The 21,255-nt window shown below is 42.9% G+C and overlaps 1 protein-coding gene across 1 annotated transcript; it reads left to right on the top strand.

Moving 5' to 3' along the window:
- Window positions 1-16,559: 16,559 nt before the first annotated feature.
- On the top strand, window positions 16,560-18,117 carry LOC126628338 (histone H3.3). The gene is made up of 4 exons (XM_050297986.1): window positions 16,560-16,693; window positions 17,178-17,326; window positions 17,435-17,525; window positions 17,619-18,117. Exons 2-4 carry the CDS (start codon window positions 17,178-17,180, stop codon window positions 17,787-17,789), a joined length of 411 nt encoding a protein of 136 aa, XP_050153943.1. The 5' UTR covers window positions 16,560-16,693; the 3' UTR covers window positions 17,790-18,117.
- The last annotated feature ends 3,138 nt before the right edge of the window (window positions 18,118-21,255 follow it).

Below are 21,255 nucleotides of genomic sequence, written 5' to 3'. Positions count from 1 at the left end.
GATTAGGATTTCTTCTTCTCATCAAACACCATCTCGACCAGTCCTATTTTCACTATGACTTTGAACCCAGTCCTTTATCAAACTGGATTCACTTCTATCCATATCTTGCCGAGACTCCTTATTGTGCCAGGATTCAATTACCCGTCTCGTAGCATGACTTGACCAACCTAGGTTAGGAAGCCCATGAACTAAACGATCCACGGTAATCTTTCCGTAAGGCCTTCCGAGCCGAGAATACATCTCGGCCCAAACCAATATTTTGGGCCCAAACATTGCCCCCTCGCTTCTGAGGACTTTTTCGGCCTGAACTTGAAAAAGCGACATCATGATCCGTCTCCCGATGAGCATTTATGAAGCACGATTGCACGATCTTGTTCTCGTCAGATATCTTGCCAAGTGTCCTATTCTCAGCATGACTTGGAATGTCCTTTCATCATTACCTCCATGATTCGCGAGATTTTTAAATTCCTCAAGACGTGCAGATGTCCAAACTTCTTCAAATCAATATACCTGTCGCCGCATGCCATCATGCAATCTTGATTTACGAATCTTTCGGTACCCTTGAGATCGTGCGGACACCAAAACGTCATTTCTTCATAAAAGACACCGTCACGAAATCATCATTTCCCCTTAATCTGTGAGTTTGTTGGTTTTTTCTCCTGAGTCTATTAATATTCTCCATCACTCCATCATTATTAGCGATCTTCCCGATCACTCTCCCCGTTTGGTCTTCCATTCCACGAGTCTATAAATACCCGGCCTTCTATCATTCATTCTTTACGCTTTTAAATTTCCTTAACTCTCTTTTGCTCAAAGATTAAACGAAACCCCCTTACTTTCTCCCAAAAACCCTTAGAAACCATTTCCAATGGCCTCCTTCATTTCCAAGCTCTCTAAGGAATGCGACAAATGTGGGACCATCATCGATCAGTGCTCAATTAAGACTCTGTGCTTTGAGAGCGATATGAGCACCCCCTACCAAATCCTTGGTCCACTTTTCAAGGATGCAGTGCCACCAGCCATTACCGAGTTCTTCAAGGATCAATGCCTAACACCCCTACTGTTAGGGTTTGAATGGTTGAGGTGGGATTTGGCAAAACCCCAAGGCTTCTGGCCCTCGACTACTGCGACCTGGGCAGCTTGGGTTGCTTGGATGGAAAAGCAAGCAATGGAAAGCTCTTGGCATTTATGATGCCATCCGTCTTTCGTCTATGGAGCTCGTCATGGACAAGAAGCTTCTTATGGCAGCCTCAAGCTTCTGGTGCTCAGCTACCAACACCATGGTCCTTCCCCTCGGCCCCATGGGCCCTACTATCCTTGATATCATCGCGATCTTAGGGACTTCCCCTTTCGGTATCCCAGTTGATGCTACCCTCTCCGGATACCCGTCGACAATTGACCTGAAGGCTTTTTTCAATGATCGGGCCATCGAAACGCTGAGCGGATAGGGCCAAGAACCCTCAAAGGAGGAAGTTCAGAAACTTTACAAGAACTTCCTCAACTACAACACTATCTATCTCCACTTTGTTGGCCGAGGGGATGAGAACCTATGGCAGGGGGAACACGAAGCCTTCCTCTTCTACTGGTATAACAAATTTATCTGTTGTACCAAGTCCAACAAATACCTGGTCGAGAACATGCTGGTGGCCGAAGCCCTGGCTAGCGGTCACACCCTAGCGCTCAGTCCAGCCATTCTTGCCCATCTCCTACGCTGTTTGGCCGAAATGACCCTTCAGAAAATCGACCCACACCAGAGTGGCCCCCTCTGGGTATTCCAACTCTGGCTGCAGGTCTATTTCGTCACCCTTCGGCAAGAGCTTGCCAGCTTCTCGCCTACTGAAGCGTTTGTCCTTTAGGTGGCTTCTCGACCAGTACCTCCTCACCAAGCCGAAGACATGTTCAGATACTTCTTCGGCCTTGATGCCCTTTCCGATGATGAATTCCTGGTCTACCGTCGTCGAGAATATCCTTTATCGATCAAACTTCCTAAATCAACATGGAGTGCAGATGATGATGCTGATCTCCGTCAATCTTGGGGGTCGTTTATGCTTACCCGTGACTTTCCTTTCGGGTGCGATGCGCACTGAGCAAGTTGGGAAGTATATCACCCCCAATTCACTGATCGGCAACTCGGCTATCTTCAGGGTTGCCCGGTGCCTCTTCTTACTTCTCGCTCCCAGCTGAGCCGAGAACGCCTATCTGGCTCTTCAGACAATGAGTGCAAAAATGCCAAGAAGGAGTTTCAAGAACGGTGCCAAAAATTCCGCCTTCGACCAACCGTTCCAGAATCTTTTAGCACTGACACCTTCGGTGATTGGTGGGAAGAGTATACCCAAAACTTTTTTGGTGCTCCGGTCAAAGACGTCCTAAACAAGATCTTCGGCGATCGACCCAATAAGGTTTCTGCCCCTCAATCTCAAGGTAACGGTCTATTTCTACCTTCTTCCTTCGACTTTGAACTCTACTAATTTGCTCTTGCTTTCTCAGGTGGTCGGTCACTGAAAAAGGCAGAAGTGGTTGCTGCGGCTGTGGCTGGGAAAAAATTGACCATCTCCAAAAGGACTAAGCCTACCACATAGGCCTTGCTGAGCAAACGGCCTCGTCAAGAGGTCGAGACGACCCTCGAACCCCTTCAACCCGTAAAACGGGTCAAGAAGCTAGTGAGGAAAGGAGAACAGGAGATTCATATTATCTCCAGCCAAACTACGGGGGTGACGACTCCTAGTGTTTCCCTTTTTACCCCTGTCGTTCAAGCTTCGACAAAGAAACGGCCAGTACCGGCCAAAGAGACGGCCCATGTACGGCCTGTTTCTCAAGTCGTTGGACCAGTTATTGCTCCGCTGGTCGAGACATCTGTAACTTCAGGGCCAGCTGCTGCGCCTCTCTTGGAAAGGGCGACCTATTTCGAAAATCTAAAACACATGACAGTGGTTTTAGAAGAGAGCGATGGAAGTGATGAGATTCCACTGCCGAGTCACCTTCAACCACGCGATCCGCCTCCCTCTGCGTTAGAGGCGATTGTCCGAGTCAGCCCTTTTACGGCCGATCGTGGCAAACGACTCGCCGTCGAGCCAAAAGCAATGGCGGAAACACCCATTCATCCACTGGACCAGGACCTCAACATTCCTCCCCAATAAGCCACTTCGACCTTCGTAAGTACCCCTACCGTCTTTCTTTGGTTACTTTTCTGCCTTAGATCTCTAAACCAGGAAGATACTGAATGTCAGGTGCCTACCCATTCTTTTCATCGAACATTCTACGCACCGAATGGTGTTATCTATATTTCTTTGCCGCCTCAGTGGCCATCGAACGTAGATAACCTCTATCAGCCACGTGAAATAAGAAGCAATCTAAGGCACTGGGCTGGCCATTAAGTTATTTAGGTTCGAGTAACGAACCCGAATATATGGCTGAAGTCTCATCTCGGCAGGTTTAAAATAAAAACCCTTTTGCTATACTTTTTCATAATTTCCTTGTACTTAAAATGATTTTTGTGTGCAGCCTTCATGGGAAGTCAAATTTAATGCTCTCTTGTCAAGCGCTTCTGGAGCGGCTGGTCCTTCGGCCGCTACAACTGCACCTGCCGATTCCACTGCTCTGGTTCGGCTACAAGAAGTTTTATCTTTCGCGACGTCACAAGTCCTTGAGCGCAAAGGGCTCGATTCGTTGGGTGCATGCCTAAACGATCTCGGAGCAGATGGTCAAATGAGCACCGAGGCTGTCGTTTAGGCGTCGTCTACCTTGGAGTGAGTTCAAGAATCCTTCAGTATTCTCGAGGACGCTCTTCGGGCTGATGATAACTTGAAAACTGCACTGGCCGTTCAGGAAACTCTTCGTCCGAAAATCGATGCCTTAAAGACAAAAGGGGAAGCCTTGGCCGACCTCGACTGTCAAATGGCCGAACTGGCAAAACAAAGGTCGGCCCTTGCTTCTGAGCTTGCAAGGAACTTTAAGTCGGGCGGAAAATCTTGTCTAACTGAATTTGCGGTGAACGCGAAGCGAGTAGAGCAGCTGAAGTTGGACAAGAAGAACAGGCAGGCCGAGGTCATAATGGGCGAGGTGAGGTGGCTGGAGCTGAAGGCACTTCTTGGAACTCTTCTTCCTTCATCACCTTAGAATAATTTGATTGTAAACCATCTTATTAATGAAATGAAACAAGCTTTTACTCTTGCATCTCCCATGTGACTGGGTAGTATTTTTTTAAGAACTTTCAATTAATTGGTAATTTGTGAATAATACCGGTTCGATCTCTAAGATGGTATGCCCCCTTACCGAGAACTTCATGGATGAAAAACGGTCCTTCCCAATTCGGTGACCATTTACCGAACCTGGGGTCTTTAATTCCCACGGGTAACATAGTTTGCCAAACTAACTCTCATTCGCCGAACATTTTTTGTTTGACTCTTTGATTATAAGCTTGCTCGACAATTTTCTTTTGTGCCACTAGAAGATTGTAAACGTCAAGCCAATCTACTTCCAAATCTTCTAACTCTTGTAACATGGCTTGGTTGTATTCGGCATTGGACAAGCTACTCTGCTCGATCACACGTAAAGAATTTACACTTAGCTCGACTGGTAACACCGCTTCATGTCCATAGGTTAACGCATATGGGGTGGTTCCTGTTGCCGACTGGGGCGAAGTCTGGTATGCCCATAAGGCTTCATTCAATTTTAAATGCCACATGCTAGGTCTTTCTTTTATCATTTTTTCAAGAATACTGATCAAAACCTTATTACTTGCTTCGGCTTGTCCATTCGCTTATGGATAGTATGGTGTGGACTGCTCGAGCTGAATTTTTAAGCTCGTCGTGTATTCTTTCAACCTTTCGGCTGTGAAGACTGTGCCATTATCTATTATGATCGTTTCTGGTACACTGAACCTGGTCACAATATGTTCCTCCATAAAATCGCAAACCTCATTGGATGTTAATTCGGCGTATGATTTTGCTTCGACCCACCTAGTGAAATAATCCATTGCCACGAGTATCCATGCATGTTTCGCTGCTCTAGAGGATGGTGTGATTTTGCCGATCACGTCCATTGCCTATCCTTTGAACGGCCAAGGTTTGGTGATCGAATGGAGTAATTCGGCCGGGGCCCTTTGGATGGGTCTATGAATTTGACACTGGACGCATCTTCGTGCATACTCAATACAATCTTTCAATATGCTTGGCCAAAAGTAACTGTGGTGGCGAAGTAACCAACGCATCTTGCGTCTTGATTGATGGGCTCCACAAATTCCTTCATGTATTTCTGTGATTGCCTGAGCGGCTTCTTGCGGGCCGAGGCATAACATTAATAAACCGTCTTTGCCTTTTCGATATAACTCATTTTGGTATGAGACATAGTTTGTGGCATGGACTTTTGTCTTTCTGTCGTATTTGCCTCTGGGATTATCAAGGTATTGCATAATTGGCCTTCTACAGTCGTTTGGTAGTGTCTCAACCACGCAGACATCTACAGGATCCTCCCGTTCCAACAACGAAGGTAAGGACATTACCTAGTTTGTGGCATGAACCTTTGTCTTTCTATCGTGTTTGCCTCTGGGATTATCAAGGTATTGCATAATTGGCCTTCTCCAATCGTTTGGTAGTGTCTCGACCACGCAGACATCTACAGGATCCTCCTGTTCCAACAACGAAGGTAAGGACATTACCCTTGTACGGATGACTTGGTTTCACTGAAGGATTTGTTGATTAACCAGAGCTGAACATGATTGACATAAAACGGGTATCATTGGTCCACTCTTGCCCTTAGGAATTGTGCTCCGGAAGTTATCTGAGCGAGTTCGTCTGTGACGGTGTTCCGTCCACGGGAAATATGATTGAACGTGATACCGTTGAATGACTCAGCCAAGTAACTGGCCACCATGTGATAGGGCGCTAGAGTACAACTCATGCACCAAAAAGTTCCATTAAGTTGGTTAATCACAAGCTCCGAATCACCGAAGACGAGGGCGCGAGCAGTGTGCAAATCATGAGGTACGCTAAGGCCGATAACAAGGGCTTCGTACTCGGCCTAATTGTTGGTACAATCAAAATCCTACTTGAGGGAAAAGAACCAACGGTGTCGGTGTGGCGACTGGAGTACGATCCCTACACCGGCCGATGTTAACGTGCTGGAACCATCGAAATACATATGGAGAAGGGTGGTGGGCTAAAAAATCAGCAAGCATTTGCCCTTTGACGGCTTTTTGTGGGACGTACTGCAAACCAAACTCCGATAGTGCCAGTGTCCATTTCCCAATTCGGCCTTTGACTATTGACCGAGTAAGCATATATCGAATAACATCTGTCTGGGCGATGACCTGAGTAACGGATGGGAGCAAATAATGTCAGAGTTTGGATGCGGCGAAGAACAAAGCCAAGCAAAGCTTCTCAACTGGTGAATAATTGATTTTTGGAGAATTGAGGTGTCGGCTGAGATAGAAAATAGCTTGTTTTCGCCCAGCGTCAGTATCTTGCGCGAGGAGGCAACTGATGGATGCTTCGGCTGTGAAAATGTAAAGCTTAAGGGGTTTATCACGTTGGGGTGGTACGAGGACAGGTGGAGTTGCGAGAGCAACCTTGATTTGTGTGAAAGCTACTCGATGTTCTTCACGCCACTCAAACTTGTCTGAGTCCTTAAGTTTCAATAGTATAGGGAATGTCATCATTTTGCTAGCGGAATTAGCTATGAATCGGCGAAGAAAATTTATCTTCCCGAGCAAGAACTAGAGTTGTTTTTTTGTCGTCGGTGGTGGTGCGTCAATAATCGCACGAGCTTTGTTCGCGTCGACCTCGATGCCATAATGGTGGATAAGAAAACCTAAGAAATTACCGGCTGACACACCAAAGGTGCATTTGGGCGGGTTCATTTTAAGGTTGTGTCGTCGCATGCGAAGGAAAGCTTGCCGAAGATCATCAATATGCGTTCGGCGACTTTTCGATTTGACTACGACGTCATCAATATATACTATTATGGTAATACCAATTAAGTCATGAAAAATGGTATTCATTGCGTGTTGGTATGTAGCACCAGCGTTCTTTAGACCGAATGACATGACTACCCACTCGTAGGTTTCGAGTGCCCCCGGGCAGCGGATAACAGTTTTATGAACATCAACCTCGGTAATAAATATCTGGTTATAACTGACATGTCCATCCATGAATGATAGCATGTCATGATTAGCCACGACGTTGATTAGCAAATCTGAAATTGGCATGGGATATGCATCCTTGAGTGTTGCCAGATTCAAATTTCGAAAATCAATGCAAATGCTTAGGGCCCCATTTTTCTTGAGCACGGGTACGATATTCGCCAACCACTCGATGTATCGAGCGGTTCGGATAAACCCGAAATTTAATAGTCAAACAATTTCGTCTTTTATGCCGAGTTGTACTTCAGTCGAGAATCGGCGAGAAGGTTGTCGAATAGGCTTGCAACCAGGTTTGATACGTAATTCATGTTCGACGAGGGTCCATTCGAGACCTGGCATTTCATGATAACTCCAAGCAAAACAATCTTTAAACTCGTGAAGCAATTGATAGAGTTCAACTTTCATGGCATGGGGCAATAACGCACTGATAAAGAACGGTCGAGGATCCTCGGCCGTTCCAACATTTATTTCCTCTAGAAGATCCTTAACTTGGGGTCGGCTGTCGTCGAGCTCGGTCGGTGCAGCCTGAACTTTATCCAACGATAGTACCGGGCCGTTATCTTCTTCGGCCAAAAATTCGATTAAGTTGATGCCCAAATGTGGGTGCTTGGCAATAGCATACCAATGGGCCAGCAAGCATTCCATCATGGATGAAACCGTGGCCTGACACCTCTCGCTTTTGTCATCAATCATCAGTGGTGGGGAGTAAATTGGCCAAACCGAGTCTCACCGAATCCTGGTGGACAGTCTCGGCGCCTACTTCGATGGCTTTTTGGATTGAGATCCGGGTCGGCTGTCCATCTTCATTAAAACCCTGTAGGGTAATATAGCCGACGTGATCTTCATAATAGCGGGCCTGGATCATGTTGGTTTCAAACGGCTGAGTATCGGCCGGGTGGACCACCACTAATTTACCATCTTAAAAAATGAGAACTTGATACAAAGAAGAAGGAATCCAATTCGTTTGATGAATCTAATCCCTACCGAGCAAATCATTATATTCGATTTTGGAGTCGACGATAAAAAATACGGTCATCTAATTGCGACCTGCGATGTTTACCTCTAAAGGAAGTACCCATTTGGTCTGAGACTTATCACCGATAAAGCTACTCATGGTTATTCCGGAAGGAATGAGTTCGTCGGTGGATCGTCGTAATGCTTTCATAACGGATATAGGCATGATGTTGACCGTTGCTCAGCAATCAATGAAAATCTTGGAGATTAGATAGCCTTCAATATGGGCCGTGACATACAACGGTTTTGAATGCTGAAGATTAGTCGAAGTAGAACGGGGAAACAAGATATCCAAGGCTGTTTTAAGTTTATCGTCATCGTCTGGTGACTCATCCTCCGTCGTAGTGACGAAATCAACTTGTGTTGCTTCCTCGGTGACCACATCGCTATCCAAGGAACTTGGTTAGCGTGTAGTCAGCTGAAATTCAGCCGGTAGAACATGAACCATGCTGATTTCCATATTTTCAAGGACTAAAGGGCCCATTGGATCCTGGTCATCATTTTCCGAAGTTGTGAGGACTAAGTCATCGTATGTCGGAGCATTTACGACCGGCTCGCTGTGTGTCTCAACACATTCAGGCGCTTACACCATACAATCCGATGTTGTATCCTGTTGACTATCGTCTTCGGGCTTGCATGCATATGGTGTCGGACTATGCTCCTGCCGTATTTTACGAGCTCGTTCTTCATAGGCAATTCGGGCATTCCTGGTGTCCAGGTAAGCGTCCAGTCGTGCCACCCGTTCTGTCTCATCGACCGTTAAGCCGAACAAGGAGATGGCCGAAAAAACTTCAAAGTGATACCGAAGGTGTTGAAGATCTTTAAGAGAAAAAGGGAGTTCGGCTGTGTCAATATCCGTGTATGGGTCGGCCTCGAAGCCGAGAACCTTAGCCTCTCGAATGTGCTAGAATCTGGCATTTATTGCTGGATCAGTGGTTTTTTGGATAATCTGCTCAGCATCGGGGCAAGTTAATGCTAGGTCAAGAGCTTCCTGGCAAGCCTTGGGCAACCCATACAAGTCGTTGGCAAAATATTTCTTATGAAATCTTTCATATATTCCAATGATTCGCCGAGGAATAAGGGGTGCAGATTCCGCCGAACTCTGATTAGTGGTTCTTTCAAAGGTAACGGGGGCAGTTTACTTTCGGCCTCTTTCTTAAATTGCTTGAAATGAGCTTTCATTTCCCCAGGCCGAAGAAGAAGTTTGATGCGCTTCTCGGCTGCTTCAATGGTAGTTTCGAAATCCCGATTGGTTTCCTTCTGCCCCTGTAATTCAGCCATGATTGTTGGTGTTAGCCGATCATCTCCACTTCCTGCTGTTTCTTTCAGTTGCCATTTAGTGGCCGAAATAGGCTGGTGAGCCAAGCAATCTATACGCTGACGTCGACGTTTCTAAGATTTGGATAGCGCAGTATACATGCCGGTGGGAAAATTGTAGCTGTACCAACGTTGGTCACGTGGTTCAGATGGCCTGAAGGTTTTTTGATTTGCTGATGAACTCGAACTACTGTAATTGTGAGAATAATAGTCCTCGTTGTAAAACGGTGCGTCAAAATCAAGGCCCAATGCAGGACCATCTGTCTGTTTCCTTGGGCCGAGCCTGTCGAACACTTTTTGGCGCTGGCTTTCACTAGGTTCTTTTGAGGGCTTTGCTATGATCGCCGATTGGGGTTATGATGTCGACATCTGCATCATAGGAAGTTTCCCCTTGGGCTCGGTTAATACAACGCGTGCCTTACAATTGCTACACAGAACTATCGGCCCGCCATTTCCATCTTCGCTGGAGTCTGACATGGACTCAACTATGGTAGGTCCTGAGAGTTCGGTGGGTGGCGCGTTGGAGTCGAGGCTGGAAGCTTTGCTTCCGAATGTGTTGTACTAGGGTAAATTCGACCCTCTCTTTTCCTTTGCCCTTGGGCAAACAGGCATCTACCATGCCGACTGTCGCTGAAGGGAATGGATCCGTATCAAACGTCATGCGTTTTTCAGGAAACTTTAGCTTGCCTTTGTCAATCCAACTCTGGATATCATCACGAAATATGACACAATTGTTTGTTGCATGCTTTGTCGAGTTATGGTATTTGCAATATGTCATTTCTTTAAGTTCTTCGGCCTTGGGAATATTATGCCCTGGCCGAAGTTTAATGATCTTCGCTGATAACAATTGATCAAAAATTGCTTCGGCCTTTGTGATATCAAAGGTATAAACTTTTGATGTTTTTGCTGTTTCTTCAGTGGCCGAGTGGGTTTTGACCTCTTTGGAATTAATTTGAGTCAATGCCTTGCACACGTATGGTTTATCTATTACTATCTCGGCTGCATCCACGCTGACGTACTGAGATTCCTCACCTTTGGTCGACGCGTAATTGACCGTAGGGTTTTTGTAAATCATCCCTCGAGATGGGGGTTTCGACATCTTCCATTCTCGGAGCAAATAGTCATATTGCTCGACATGCTGGGCTAATTCATACATATCCTGAAAGTTTGCCCCCAAAAATTTCTTTTTATATTCTACATCGAGTCCGTTCAAAGCAAGTCTAACAAACTCGACTTCAGGGAGAGGTACTCGGCACCAATTCCTGGCCGATTTAAATTTGGTAAGATAATCCATTGGTGACTCATCAGATGCTTGAGCCATCCTTGCAAATGAAGAAACTGACATCTCCATCCTTGGCCGATAAAATTGCTCATGAAATCTCTCGACCAATTCCTCCCAGCTTTAGATGGAATTAGGTGGAAGGTTGATATACCAGGCAAAGGCTGAACCGGTCAATGAAAAGTTGAATAGCCGTGATAGGAGCATTTTTATGCGACTTAATTGGCTTGTTCTCGTACGTTTACGTTGTGTGTCTTTAGTTATTTTAGTATTTAAAGTCACTTTTATGTGTTTTCAGGTTTTAAGGTCAAAGTATGCATACATGTGCATTTTGGAGTCGTTTGGAGCAGTTTTTGTGCATCAAATGGATTGCATATGCTTGGAAGTAAGAAGATGGACGAAATTGAAGATCAAATAAGCATAGGATTGAATGATGATGTGAAGAATTGGATTCAAGACAAATAAAGAACGATGTGTTCAAAAATAAGCAACCAGCCGTGTGCCCCACCCTTGCCATTACTCTTCCTTGCCGTGCAAGGAAGAGTCATTCTTTCCTAAATCTTGCATTTAAACACTTTCCTAATCTACTTTAAAGTCTTGCCACACCTTTTAGCTTATTTCCTTTAAATTTCTGATTTGTTTCCCTAAATTGTAGAAGCTTTAGACTTAATTTCTGTTTACCTAGTTAACCTAGGGTTTTATTTCCTTTATCCCTTTAAATAAACCCCTTGTTGCAGCAAACACATGGCAAAGAAAAGATTGTTGCAGCTCACACATGGGAGCACACGGCATGGCAGAAATTATGGTGTGTTTTGTGGTTGAAATGATGCAAAGAACATGTGTGTGTGCAAGTGTAATGGTAAAGCAAAGAACATGGCAGCAAACACATGGCAAAGAAAAGAATGTTGCAGCACACGGCATGGGCAGAAATTGTGTGTGTTTTGTGGTTGAAATGATGCAAAGAACATGTATGTGTGCAAGTGTAATGGCAAAGCAAAGAAACATGGCAGCAAACCCACATGCAAAGTGGAAGAAAAGCACAAGGCATGGGCAGAAAATTGGTGTGTTTTGTGGTTGAAATGATGAAGCATGTGTGTATAAATGTAAAGGGGAAACATGACAACTCATACCCACACAAGCTGCACATGCAAAGGAAATGGAGTGGTCCTCTCTCAAGCCTATAAATACCACCTCCCATATTCATCACAGAGAACAGATTTTGATCCCTTACCTTAGCCGCACCTCTCCATCACCATTCTATAAAAATTCAGCCAAACACCACCCTTAGCCACACCACCCATCAACCCTAAACCTTTCCATACCATTCCCCATCCATTCTACACCATAAAAACCACCCAAAACCTGTTCTAAATCTCTTATGCCGTGACTATTGCAAGGAAGGAAGGAGAAGGAACATCTTGTGCCGTGCCTATGCCCAAGCCTTGGGAGTGTTGGAGCGTTTCTAGGTGTTTTCTATCTTTGATTTCAATGTTTAATTTAAGTTATCTTTGTGTAATTGCGAGCATGAGGAACTAAACCCCTCTTAGTTAAGGGGTGATTCGAAACTATGTTCATGCTTACAATATGATTTGATTACATCCAGTTGTGATTCATAAGTTGTGAATTCAATTTACTTATCCGTTCGTATAAAAACTGATTTGTGTATGTTGGTTGAGAGTGCACGCTTAATTTTCATGCATGAATTTGACGCTAGAATATAAGGGAGTTTCACCTAATCGTTATGAACTTATATTCACAAGTAGTGAAGGTTGCTAGTCACAATCACGTTAAGTAAATTCTTGGCATAAGTTTCATGCAAATCATAGTAACGAGTGCCTCGTCAATGCTTATGTTTTTCATAGAACTTAATGATTCTTGCTTGTATCTCTATTATGCAATTCATGTAGGGAACTTGTAGGGAATGTTTTGGGTTGTCGTATGCAATCATCCAACCTAATAACTTGTGGAAAAACTGAGGGTTAATTAGTGCAATTCACGGTTAATTTGGGGCGTTAAGTATTCATAGTTTATCGAAAAGCAACTGGAAATCGTTTTGTATGCAAGTGTGACATGTGTGGAGAAGAACCTCCTAGCTAGCCTTCCATCCGTAAGTTTCATTCAAATTCATTTACAATCTGTTTTGTTTTACAAAGTTTGTTTTGTTTTCAAATTCATCAAGAACCAATCTCCCATTTATTTCAAAATGTTAGATTAGTCAGTAATCACTTTAGTTTGTGTTTTTAAGTGTATTGAGTTAAGTCATAACCCAATTTCGTCCAATTTAGTGTTAGGTGTTCAAAACTGCCCAGAAAGTGTTTTTAAGGCAGTTTTGAGTGTTTATTTGCTGTTTTGAATCTTTTTGTTTATCTTAGTATTTTAAAGTATAGTTTTGCATTCTTTGAGTCTAGTTTAGTGTTTTAAACTTTGTTTTTACGTTTTCAAGTCAATTTCCAAGTGATTTAGCAATCCCTCCTAATCCCCGGCCTAGAACGATCCCTACTTACATTATTTACTACAATTGACAAAAAGAGGGTTTAATTTGTGTGCTTATATATTTCGCATCAAGCCGCAACTTGTGAAAATCACTGTTGACATCTCCGCATTGCGCGGTGAAATGAGCCATATGTTCTAACGAGGATAAAGACGATTCTCCAGCGAAAAGATTAAAGTCTGGAATTTTGAAACCTTTAAGATATTCGAACCGTTCCATGTAAGCTGGATATGGATAGATGAATTTAGGGAACTTCAGCCCCTTTTTCATGGCCGAATCAATTATCCGCTGGACCTCGGTTATATCGACGGACGTTACTTCCACCCTCTGGTCGGGTCCATCTGTCCTGCTACTCGATCCTCATTTCTTTTCTAAGTCAATTGGCTTGAACCGAGTAGGAATTGGCTTGGCCTGTACTACTGGCAACATATTATTCCTTGGTGGCAATTGCCGGGAAAAATCGAATGACCTGTCGTCGCAGACCTTGCTAACTAGTATTTCAAGCAATCTGTTTTGTACCTCACTGTTACTGCGTATCACGTCGTGCAGCTTATCGATTCCTCGACTAAACGTCTGTTCAACCGCCCTAGACTGTTCGTCCAGCCGTCTTCGAAGAAACGATCTTGTTGGTGGATCAGAGCCTTTACCACTATCCCTTCATTGAGAACGCATGTGTTTTTGTTAGGGATTTCTAGATTGCAAAGCTGACCACCGAGACCAACTTCCTTTTCTCGGCGAGTCGCGCTTGTGGACTCAGGTGTCACGGCACTAAGGGGATTCTGTGCCTGTGATACACTTTGTCCTATGTTCTGAATTGGCAAATCGGTTGTTGATTTCCCATAGCTGTTTTCTTTTTAACCGATCGTGTTTCAATTGGCATGAACTTCGTAGTTTAGCACTGGGTCCCATTAGGCGTGCCAAAATGTTGATCCTAAAAACTACTAAGCCTACGTGGCGCGCAGACTGAGTAATCTATGAGCTAACTACGTCCTTCAGTTAAATGTGGGGCGTGCCAACTCGTCGACCGAGCTCGACCGAGGAGTAAAATATGTTGATGTTGAGTTGGGTGCGCGGTCGACTTCTTCGTCTTGCGATTGCGACCGAGGAAGGAACACGTCTCAGCCTCTTAGGTTCTCGAACCTGAAGACAAGGCTACTATTCTTACGAAGTTCACGAATCGTCGTCGTCGTCGGATTCGGTCACAGTGATGGTATTCGTCAGAGTAAACTCACGTCGAATAGACACCAAGGTGTAAGGGCACAAATACTCAAAGCGGATATATGTCTTAACAATAAACGTGGTTTAGCCGTCGGAACGCCAAACTCTAAATCCCACTTGAGAGTATCCAATCATAAACCAACTCGGCGTGCAATGTGCCGAGCCTAATCAACTGTAACACCTCACTTCGCCGAGAAGGCTAATGAAATGACCTCAACCAATAAGGATTCGGAAATCCTTCTCGACCGAGACTTGGATAGATAACCAGTCACCCTGGACGCAGTGCTATCTATGCCGACTGAAGATGCTGCGAGACTGGTTGGTCTTACGGTGACAGTGCTATCTATGCCGATTAAAGATATCACCGGTTGCCTTCACAGTGATGTTTATCTAAACTGAAGGTGTGTTGGCGAAAAAAGGAAAAGGAAAAAATCTCAAGGTTGTTGAGAGAATTTGCACAATGCAATTGTGTGTTGAATTGGATAGACTTGAACGATGCACAAACTCTTCTATTTATAGCACCATGCACTTTCTAGACTGAGTTAAAACCCTACTCGGATTAGGATTTCTTCTTCTCATCAAACACCATCTCGACTAGTCCTATTTTCACTATGACTTTGAACCTAGTCCTTTATCAAACCGGATTCACTTTTATCCATATCTTGCCTAGACTCCTTATTGTGCCAGGATTCAATTACTCGTCTCGTAGCATGACTTCACCAACCTAGGTTAGGAAGCTCATGAACTAAACGATCCACGGTAATCTTTCCGTTAGGCCTTCTGGGCTGAGAATACATCTCGGCCCAAACCAATATTTTAGGCCCAAACAGGATGCATTACTAGTAGAGTTGAAGCTTTTACAAGAGTATTTACCAAAAGAAATAAAGACATCCATTGACATATTGAACTACTTGAAGAGGATGTGTTGTTTCCCGATTGCAAGCATTGCATACAAGATTTTGTTGATTGTACCTGTTACCGTTGCATTTGCAAAAAGGAGTTTCTCAAAGTTAAAGTTATTAAAATCATACTTGCGGTCAACCATGTTGCAGGAAATATTAAATGGACTTGCTTTGATATTGATTGAAAGTGATTTTTTAGACAAAATTGATTATGAAGGCTTAATTGATGATTTTGCAGCAAAGAATGCACGAAGAGCCATCTTTAAGTGAAACTTCAATGCTAGACTTTTTTAAGTTTTATTTATTTGGTTTCTTTAGATTGAACTTATTGTTAGTTATAAGTACTATGATTACTTTGTAGCTTTCTTTACATTTAATAATACTTAGAAACAGACGGTTAGTTAGTTTTAAAGTTTATTTCGATACTGCTTTTTAGCATCAATACGTTGTTCAATTTTTTTTTAAGATGTCTTATAAGAAGGGTCACTTTTTATGAATTTCGCACAGGACTTCCGAAATATCAGAGATGACCTTAAAAAATGGTAAGCAAAATGGATTTTTACAAAGGTTAGATCTTGCATAAAACGCGTACAACTGAGTGAGACGTAATTGTTTACAACACTTGCCATCACTACACATAAATCATATCTCCAAACCCACTCGAATGGGGAGTATGAGTGTAGTTTGGTTCATAAAGAATTTGAACTTAGGACGTCTTTATTTTTATTTTTAAATACACGATCTATTTCAAACACATTGTTGATAAATTGATATCTCACTACAAAACTCGGTATTATATGAGACGGTTGTGCACTTCTGCTCCGAATCAAATATTATTTCAACCCAGAATTAGATGCTACAAAAAATGAATCCGTGAGAGTTGGAATTTGAATAGAGGTTCTATACCTTTTCCAAAGGAATCGCACCGTCTCAAATGTCAAGCTAGCTACACTATAATATAAACTTTAAAATTAAAAATTCCCACCTAACGTTGATTCAACTCCCCCTTTAAAACAAAAATATTACACAACTTCCCATCTATATGAAAAGAAGTCGACCAATAGGAATCCATTATTAGTCAATAGCGATCTGCGTCACCAATGTAAGATCAAATCACAACCGGACATTCAAAGGGAGAAAACACAACTAAGCCCCTCCTTGACCGTTAGATACAACTAAGAGAAAACACACGGATACTGAATGGCATCCGTCCGATCCCCCAGCCACTTTACAATCACACCCTATATATACGCCTTAACCTGTCTAACGTTGGAAACTTTTGTTCGTTCGAAGAAGGAGAAGACCGAGACGAACAGAGCGCGAATCAAGCAGAGGTATGAATTTTGTTTTAAATTTAATTAATTTTTCTTACGTGAATCAGGGTCTGCTTTTCGTTTTCGATTCCGTTTTCTTTCGATTTTGATATGGATTTAGGGTTTTTTAAAAAAAAAAAAATATATTATCGGAGATTTAGTCTGTGATTTAGGGTTTTACATTGCTATCGTATTTTTATGTGAAGATCTAGGGATTTGACATGGTTGTGATATTTCAGTGGTATGATTTAGGCTTTTTCGTATTTGAATGAAAATATTATGGGGTTTTCGTTTAGCAAATAATTTGGGATTAATGAAAAACCTAATTTTATTAGTTCGATTTCTGTAAACGTGATCTTGATCCGTATCTGTAGAAGGTATGTTTGGTTGCTTGGAAAACTTGTTGCATAATTTTGGCTGAACAAATAGAGGGTAAGAATTCGGTAAAATGAAAGGGGTGGTTGTGATTAAATATATGCTGACCTTCGTAATGCTGTGTTTGCAGATGGCCCGTACCAAGCAAACTGCTCGTAAGTCAACTGGAGGAAAGGCTCCCAGGAAGCAGCTCGCAACCAAGGCTGCCCGTAAGTCTGCACCAACCACTGGAGGAGTCAAGAAGCCCCACAGATACCGCCCGGGTACCGTTGCTCTTCGGTAAGTCAATTGATCCTCTTTCTTATGTTGTTCATTGTTGTTAAAGTTTTTGGGTGTTGTTTCTTGATCATAGTCTGAATTATGTTTTGTTTGGAATGTTTTGTGCAGTGAAATCCGTAAGTACCAGAAGAGTACTGAGCTGTTGATCAGGAAGCTGCCATTCCAGAGGCTTGTTCGTGAAATTGCCCAGGACTTCAAGGTATTTATTGTTTGTAACTTGTTAAGTCGATTTGATTATGTGCCTCGGAAGTGAATGCATTCATCAATTTCTATTTGGATTTTGTGTTTGCAGACTGATCTGCGTTTCCAGAGCCATGCAGTGCTGGCACTGCAGGAGGCTGCTGAGGCTTACCTGGTGGGTCTGTTTGAGGACACCAACCTTTGCGCTATCCATGCCAAGCGGGTTACCATCATGCCGAAGGATATCCAGCTTGCCAGGAGGATCAGGGGTGAGCGTGCCTAAGCAACCCGCCTGCCTTGCAATGGAGCGGGGTTAATTGTGGGGTGGCTGCAGACGGGATTGAAGACTGATATGTATAATGCTTTTGCGGACAGAAGGTGGTGTTTTTTGTGATAGGATGATATAGGAGGTTAGGGTTGGGGACAAGATGTGGTCAGATATTATGGTTATAGGCATAACTCCTTTTAAGATCTGCGGCTGCTGCTTTTGGTTGGTTTGTTTCGTGGAATATGAAGGACCTAGATGTGTTTAATTTGCGTTTTTTTGTTCATTTGGTTGTCTGCAGCCTCACTATTGAACAATATTTCGTCTAATCTAGTCTAGTTTGTTATTTCTCCATGTTGCTTTTTATGGTATTTGCGTTGGATGATTGATGATGAATGAATGTTCCGATCTCGGCACTGTCCGGATCATCGCATATTTGAAAGAAATGGATGTGTGCGCCTTGATTCTTACTAGAAAGTTGATCAATTGTGTGACCCCATAATATAGAATACAGTTCGAGCGGCGGTGCCTTCAGTTTTAGCTGTAGTTTCCAAGTTTCGAACAAAAGTGGACCTTTTGGAAGCCCATCTCTCTACCGTTTTCAAACGAAGGTGGAAGCTTGACAAACTCTGTAACATCAGTCCCCGGAACAGTTTCCTGCGCATGTCGATCGAGTAAGAAGCGGTCTTGAATCACTAAGAGCATCTCCAATGGGAGTCCTTGAATAAGGACTTCCACCACCACTTTTGAGTACTTATTTAAGAACTTGAATGAAATTTTTATGTTCTTAATGGAATATTGCCTCCAATGTAAGAGTCTTTATAGTAGAATTCCTAAATTTGAGGTTTTTATAATTTTATGTAATAATTTGATTAGGTGCATATTTTTTGTTTGTGTTAAACTTTTTGGAATTAATTTAACATTACATTCACATAAAATATTTTTATGAACATTTTAGTGAAATAAAATTCAAATTCTGATACCAAATTTTTCTTCTTCACAAAAACGTAATTAGAATGGCTTCATATTATGCCTTGCAAATTGATTAGATACGTAGTTGGGCATGTAATAAAAAATAAAAAAAACAACTAGAGTTCATATATTGTAATGGTGAAAATATATGGAATAATTGGTTGACATGGAAAGACGACATATCTTACTATTAATTAAAAGTACATTCATTGTATACCTAATGAACAAAACATTAACTTAATACTTGGTTTAAATAATTTGATTTAAGTAAATAAAATTTTATGTTTCAGCTTCGATTAATAGTAATTTAATCTTCTACTCTAGACATTTAAAATATTTTCTAAACCATAAATTATATACTTTAACCTATATAAGTATTTGACTAAAAATGATATTCTTAGGGAATTCCCCAGGTCCAAAATTTCCCATTCTTCATGCAAAAATCCTTATGGAGTTCATGCTGCATAGCTAGGCTTGGTTCGGTATTGGATACCAAACCGAAATTCTTGTCCCGATTCCCAAACCGAAGTTTTCGGGAATCCCAATTTCAAGACCAATTCCAAACCAAATTTTCGGGAATCCCAAAATAATTTCGAGATTTCGGGACAAATCAGGAATCCCGAATAAATTCACACAAAATTGTTGGCAGACTGCTACAATTGTATATGATATGCATCTGCAGAACTTAAGACACCCAAATTCCCAATCCAATTCAATCCGCAGAAACTAATTGCATCTGCATAATTCAATCATCTCAAAAGAAACTAAAGCATGAAACTTGCAACAATCACACAACAAATCATCATAAAACATTGTAGCCAACCAAGATGCTAACTTCTTTGAGAATAAAAATATAGACCATCCAAACATCCAAGTAAATGAAATTAAGCCATAAACCACATAATTTCACATAAATTTTCTTTGCAAAAACATCCACTAAAATATGTTCATCACAATTCGAGCCCCCAATTTGAAACCCTAACCTTATTCGAAAGCTGAGCCCCAATTCGAGACCCTAGCCCCCAATTCGAAACCCTAACCTTATTCGAAACCCACATAGAGAATCGAAAGTCTGGATGAAGCCGTGAGGTGTGGTGGTGGCCGGAATGGAGAGAGTTTGTTGAAGTGAGACACTGAGGGTGGTGGATGCTGAGCTTCGAATTCGATGAGTGACAAAGAAAGAATCTGAGACTGAGTGAAGGGACAAAGATGAGAAATGAGAAAGAGTGAGTAGGGATGTGTCGGCTATGGTTTGGATTTAGTTGAAGGAAGGTGGCTTCTGCCTTTGTGGGTTGCAGATAGAGATAATTCGAGAAAGAGAGTGACACACCCCGACCCGAATCAGGGCATGATGGCCGACACGTAAGGGTGACGTAACCATGTGCACAATGCGAAAGCAATAATGATGTTGGTACCACATATATTGGGCCTCAGAATTTGACACATTGGGCCCATTACCCAGCCCATTATTATGTAAAATGAGGAGCCCCTTATTCTATAAAAGGGGACTTCTCCCCCTCACAAAAGGGACTCAGATCTCAGATCAGGGGATACCCCAAAAACATACAAGCCACAAAGCTCACAGAGAAACTTTCTCTTTCTCTGGGGGACTCCCCCTCACACTTGTAATCCATACATTCATACAGAGAAATACAATGAACATCAGTGTGGACGTAGCCCAAACATTGGGGTGAACCACGATACATCTTGTGTTCTTTACTTTCTTGCAGATTCATGGTCGGATTTACGTTGTTCCAAGACCTCCCGGTTTTGTGCATCAATATTTGGCGCCATCTGTGGGAATCGACATGAAAAGCTATGTCGATTCTCTCTTAATTTTTCATCTCACCATCGTGAATCTGCACAACCGAAGAACCCAGAACCCCCATCCTTGGGCTGTTCCAGAAAAACCTTTGCAGATTTTTCTCTCTCTCTCTCTCATCAGCCACTCTCTCTCTCTAGAAAATCCGAAAAGAGCTCCCATTTGTTTACTTCTCACGCTGACTCCGACAACAACCACCTGGTGGATGCTAGTAATCGCGACCGCCACCTCTCATTCGTCTCCTTTTCCTCGGCCACCCTCTCGCAACTCATCCTTCCCTTGCAGACTTTGAATTTTAGTAGTGATGTTGGTGCCATCTCTGGCAACCAACTCCACGTCACCTCATCCTTCTTCACTTGCGACTAAACGCCACTCCTCACTCTAAAAATTAACCAAACGGAACAAACGTGTTGCTTTCTAGTAAGAGAGAGAGAGATAGACCATGTCGTCGTAGAAGCAACGGCGGAGCTCCTCGTTGATCGCGACTTGCAATGTGGGCGAAACGACGTCCTACGAGTCAATCGTCGTCGACCTGGACGGGACGCTGCTCATCTTCCGGAGCTCATTCCCTTACTTTATGCTGGTGGCTATAAAAGCCAGAAGTAAGCAGCAGAAGCAGAGCCCTTTGGGAGATACAAAGCCATTTTTGAGCTTTCGTTTACTTCCGGTCCTCGGTAAGAGAAGACGACG

This window comes from Malus sylvestris, chromosome 1 (assembly GCF_916048215.2).
Source record: "Malus sylvestris chromosome 1, drMalSylv7.2, whole genome shotgun sequence".
Taxonomy (NCBI): Eukaryota; Viridiplantae; Streptophyta; class Magnoliopsida; order Rosales; family Rosaceae; genus Malus; species Malus sylvestris.
Note: the sequence above shows the minus strand (reverse complement) of the source record. Positions and strands in the feature narration are given on the sequence as shown.

Coding starts and splice junctions, on each gene's coding strand:
- LOC126628338 (XM_050297986.1), top strand. CDS start 17,178: ATGGCCCGTACCAAGCAAACTGCTCGTAAGTCAACTGGAGGAAAGGCT. Junction 17,327..17,434: donor CCGGGTACCGTTGCTCTTCG/GTAAGTCAATTG, acceptor TGTTTTGTGCAG/TGAAATCCGTAAGTACCAGA. Junction 17,526..17,618: donor AAATTGCCCAGGACTTCAAG/GTATTTATTGTT, acceptor TTGTGTTTGCAG/ACTGATCTGCGTTTCCAGAG.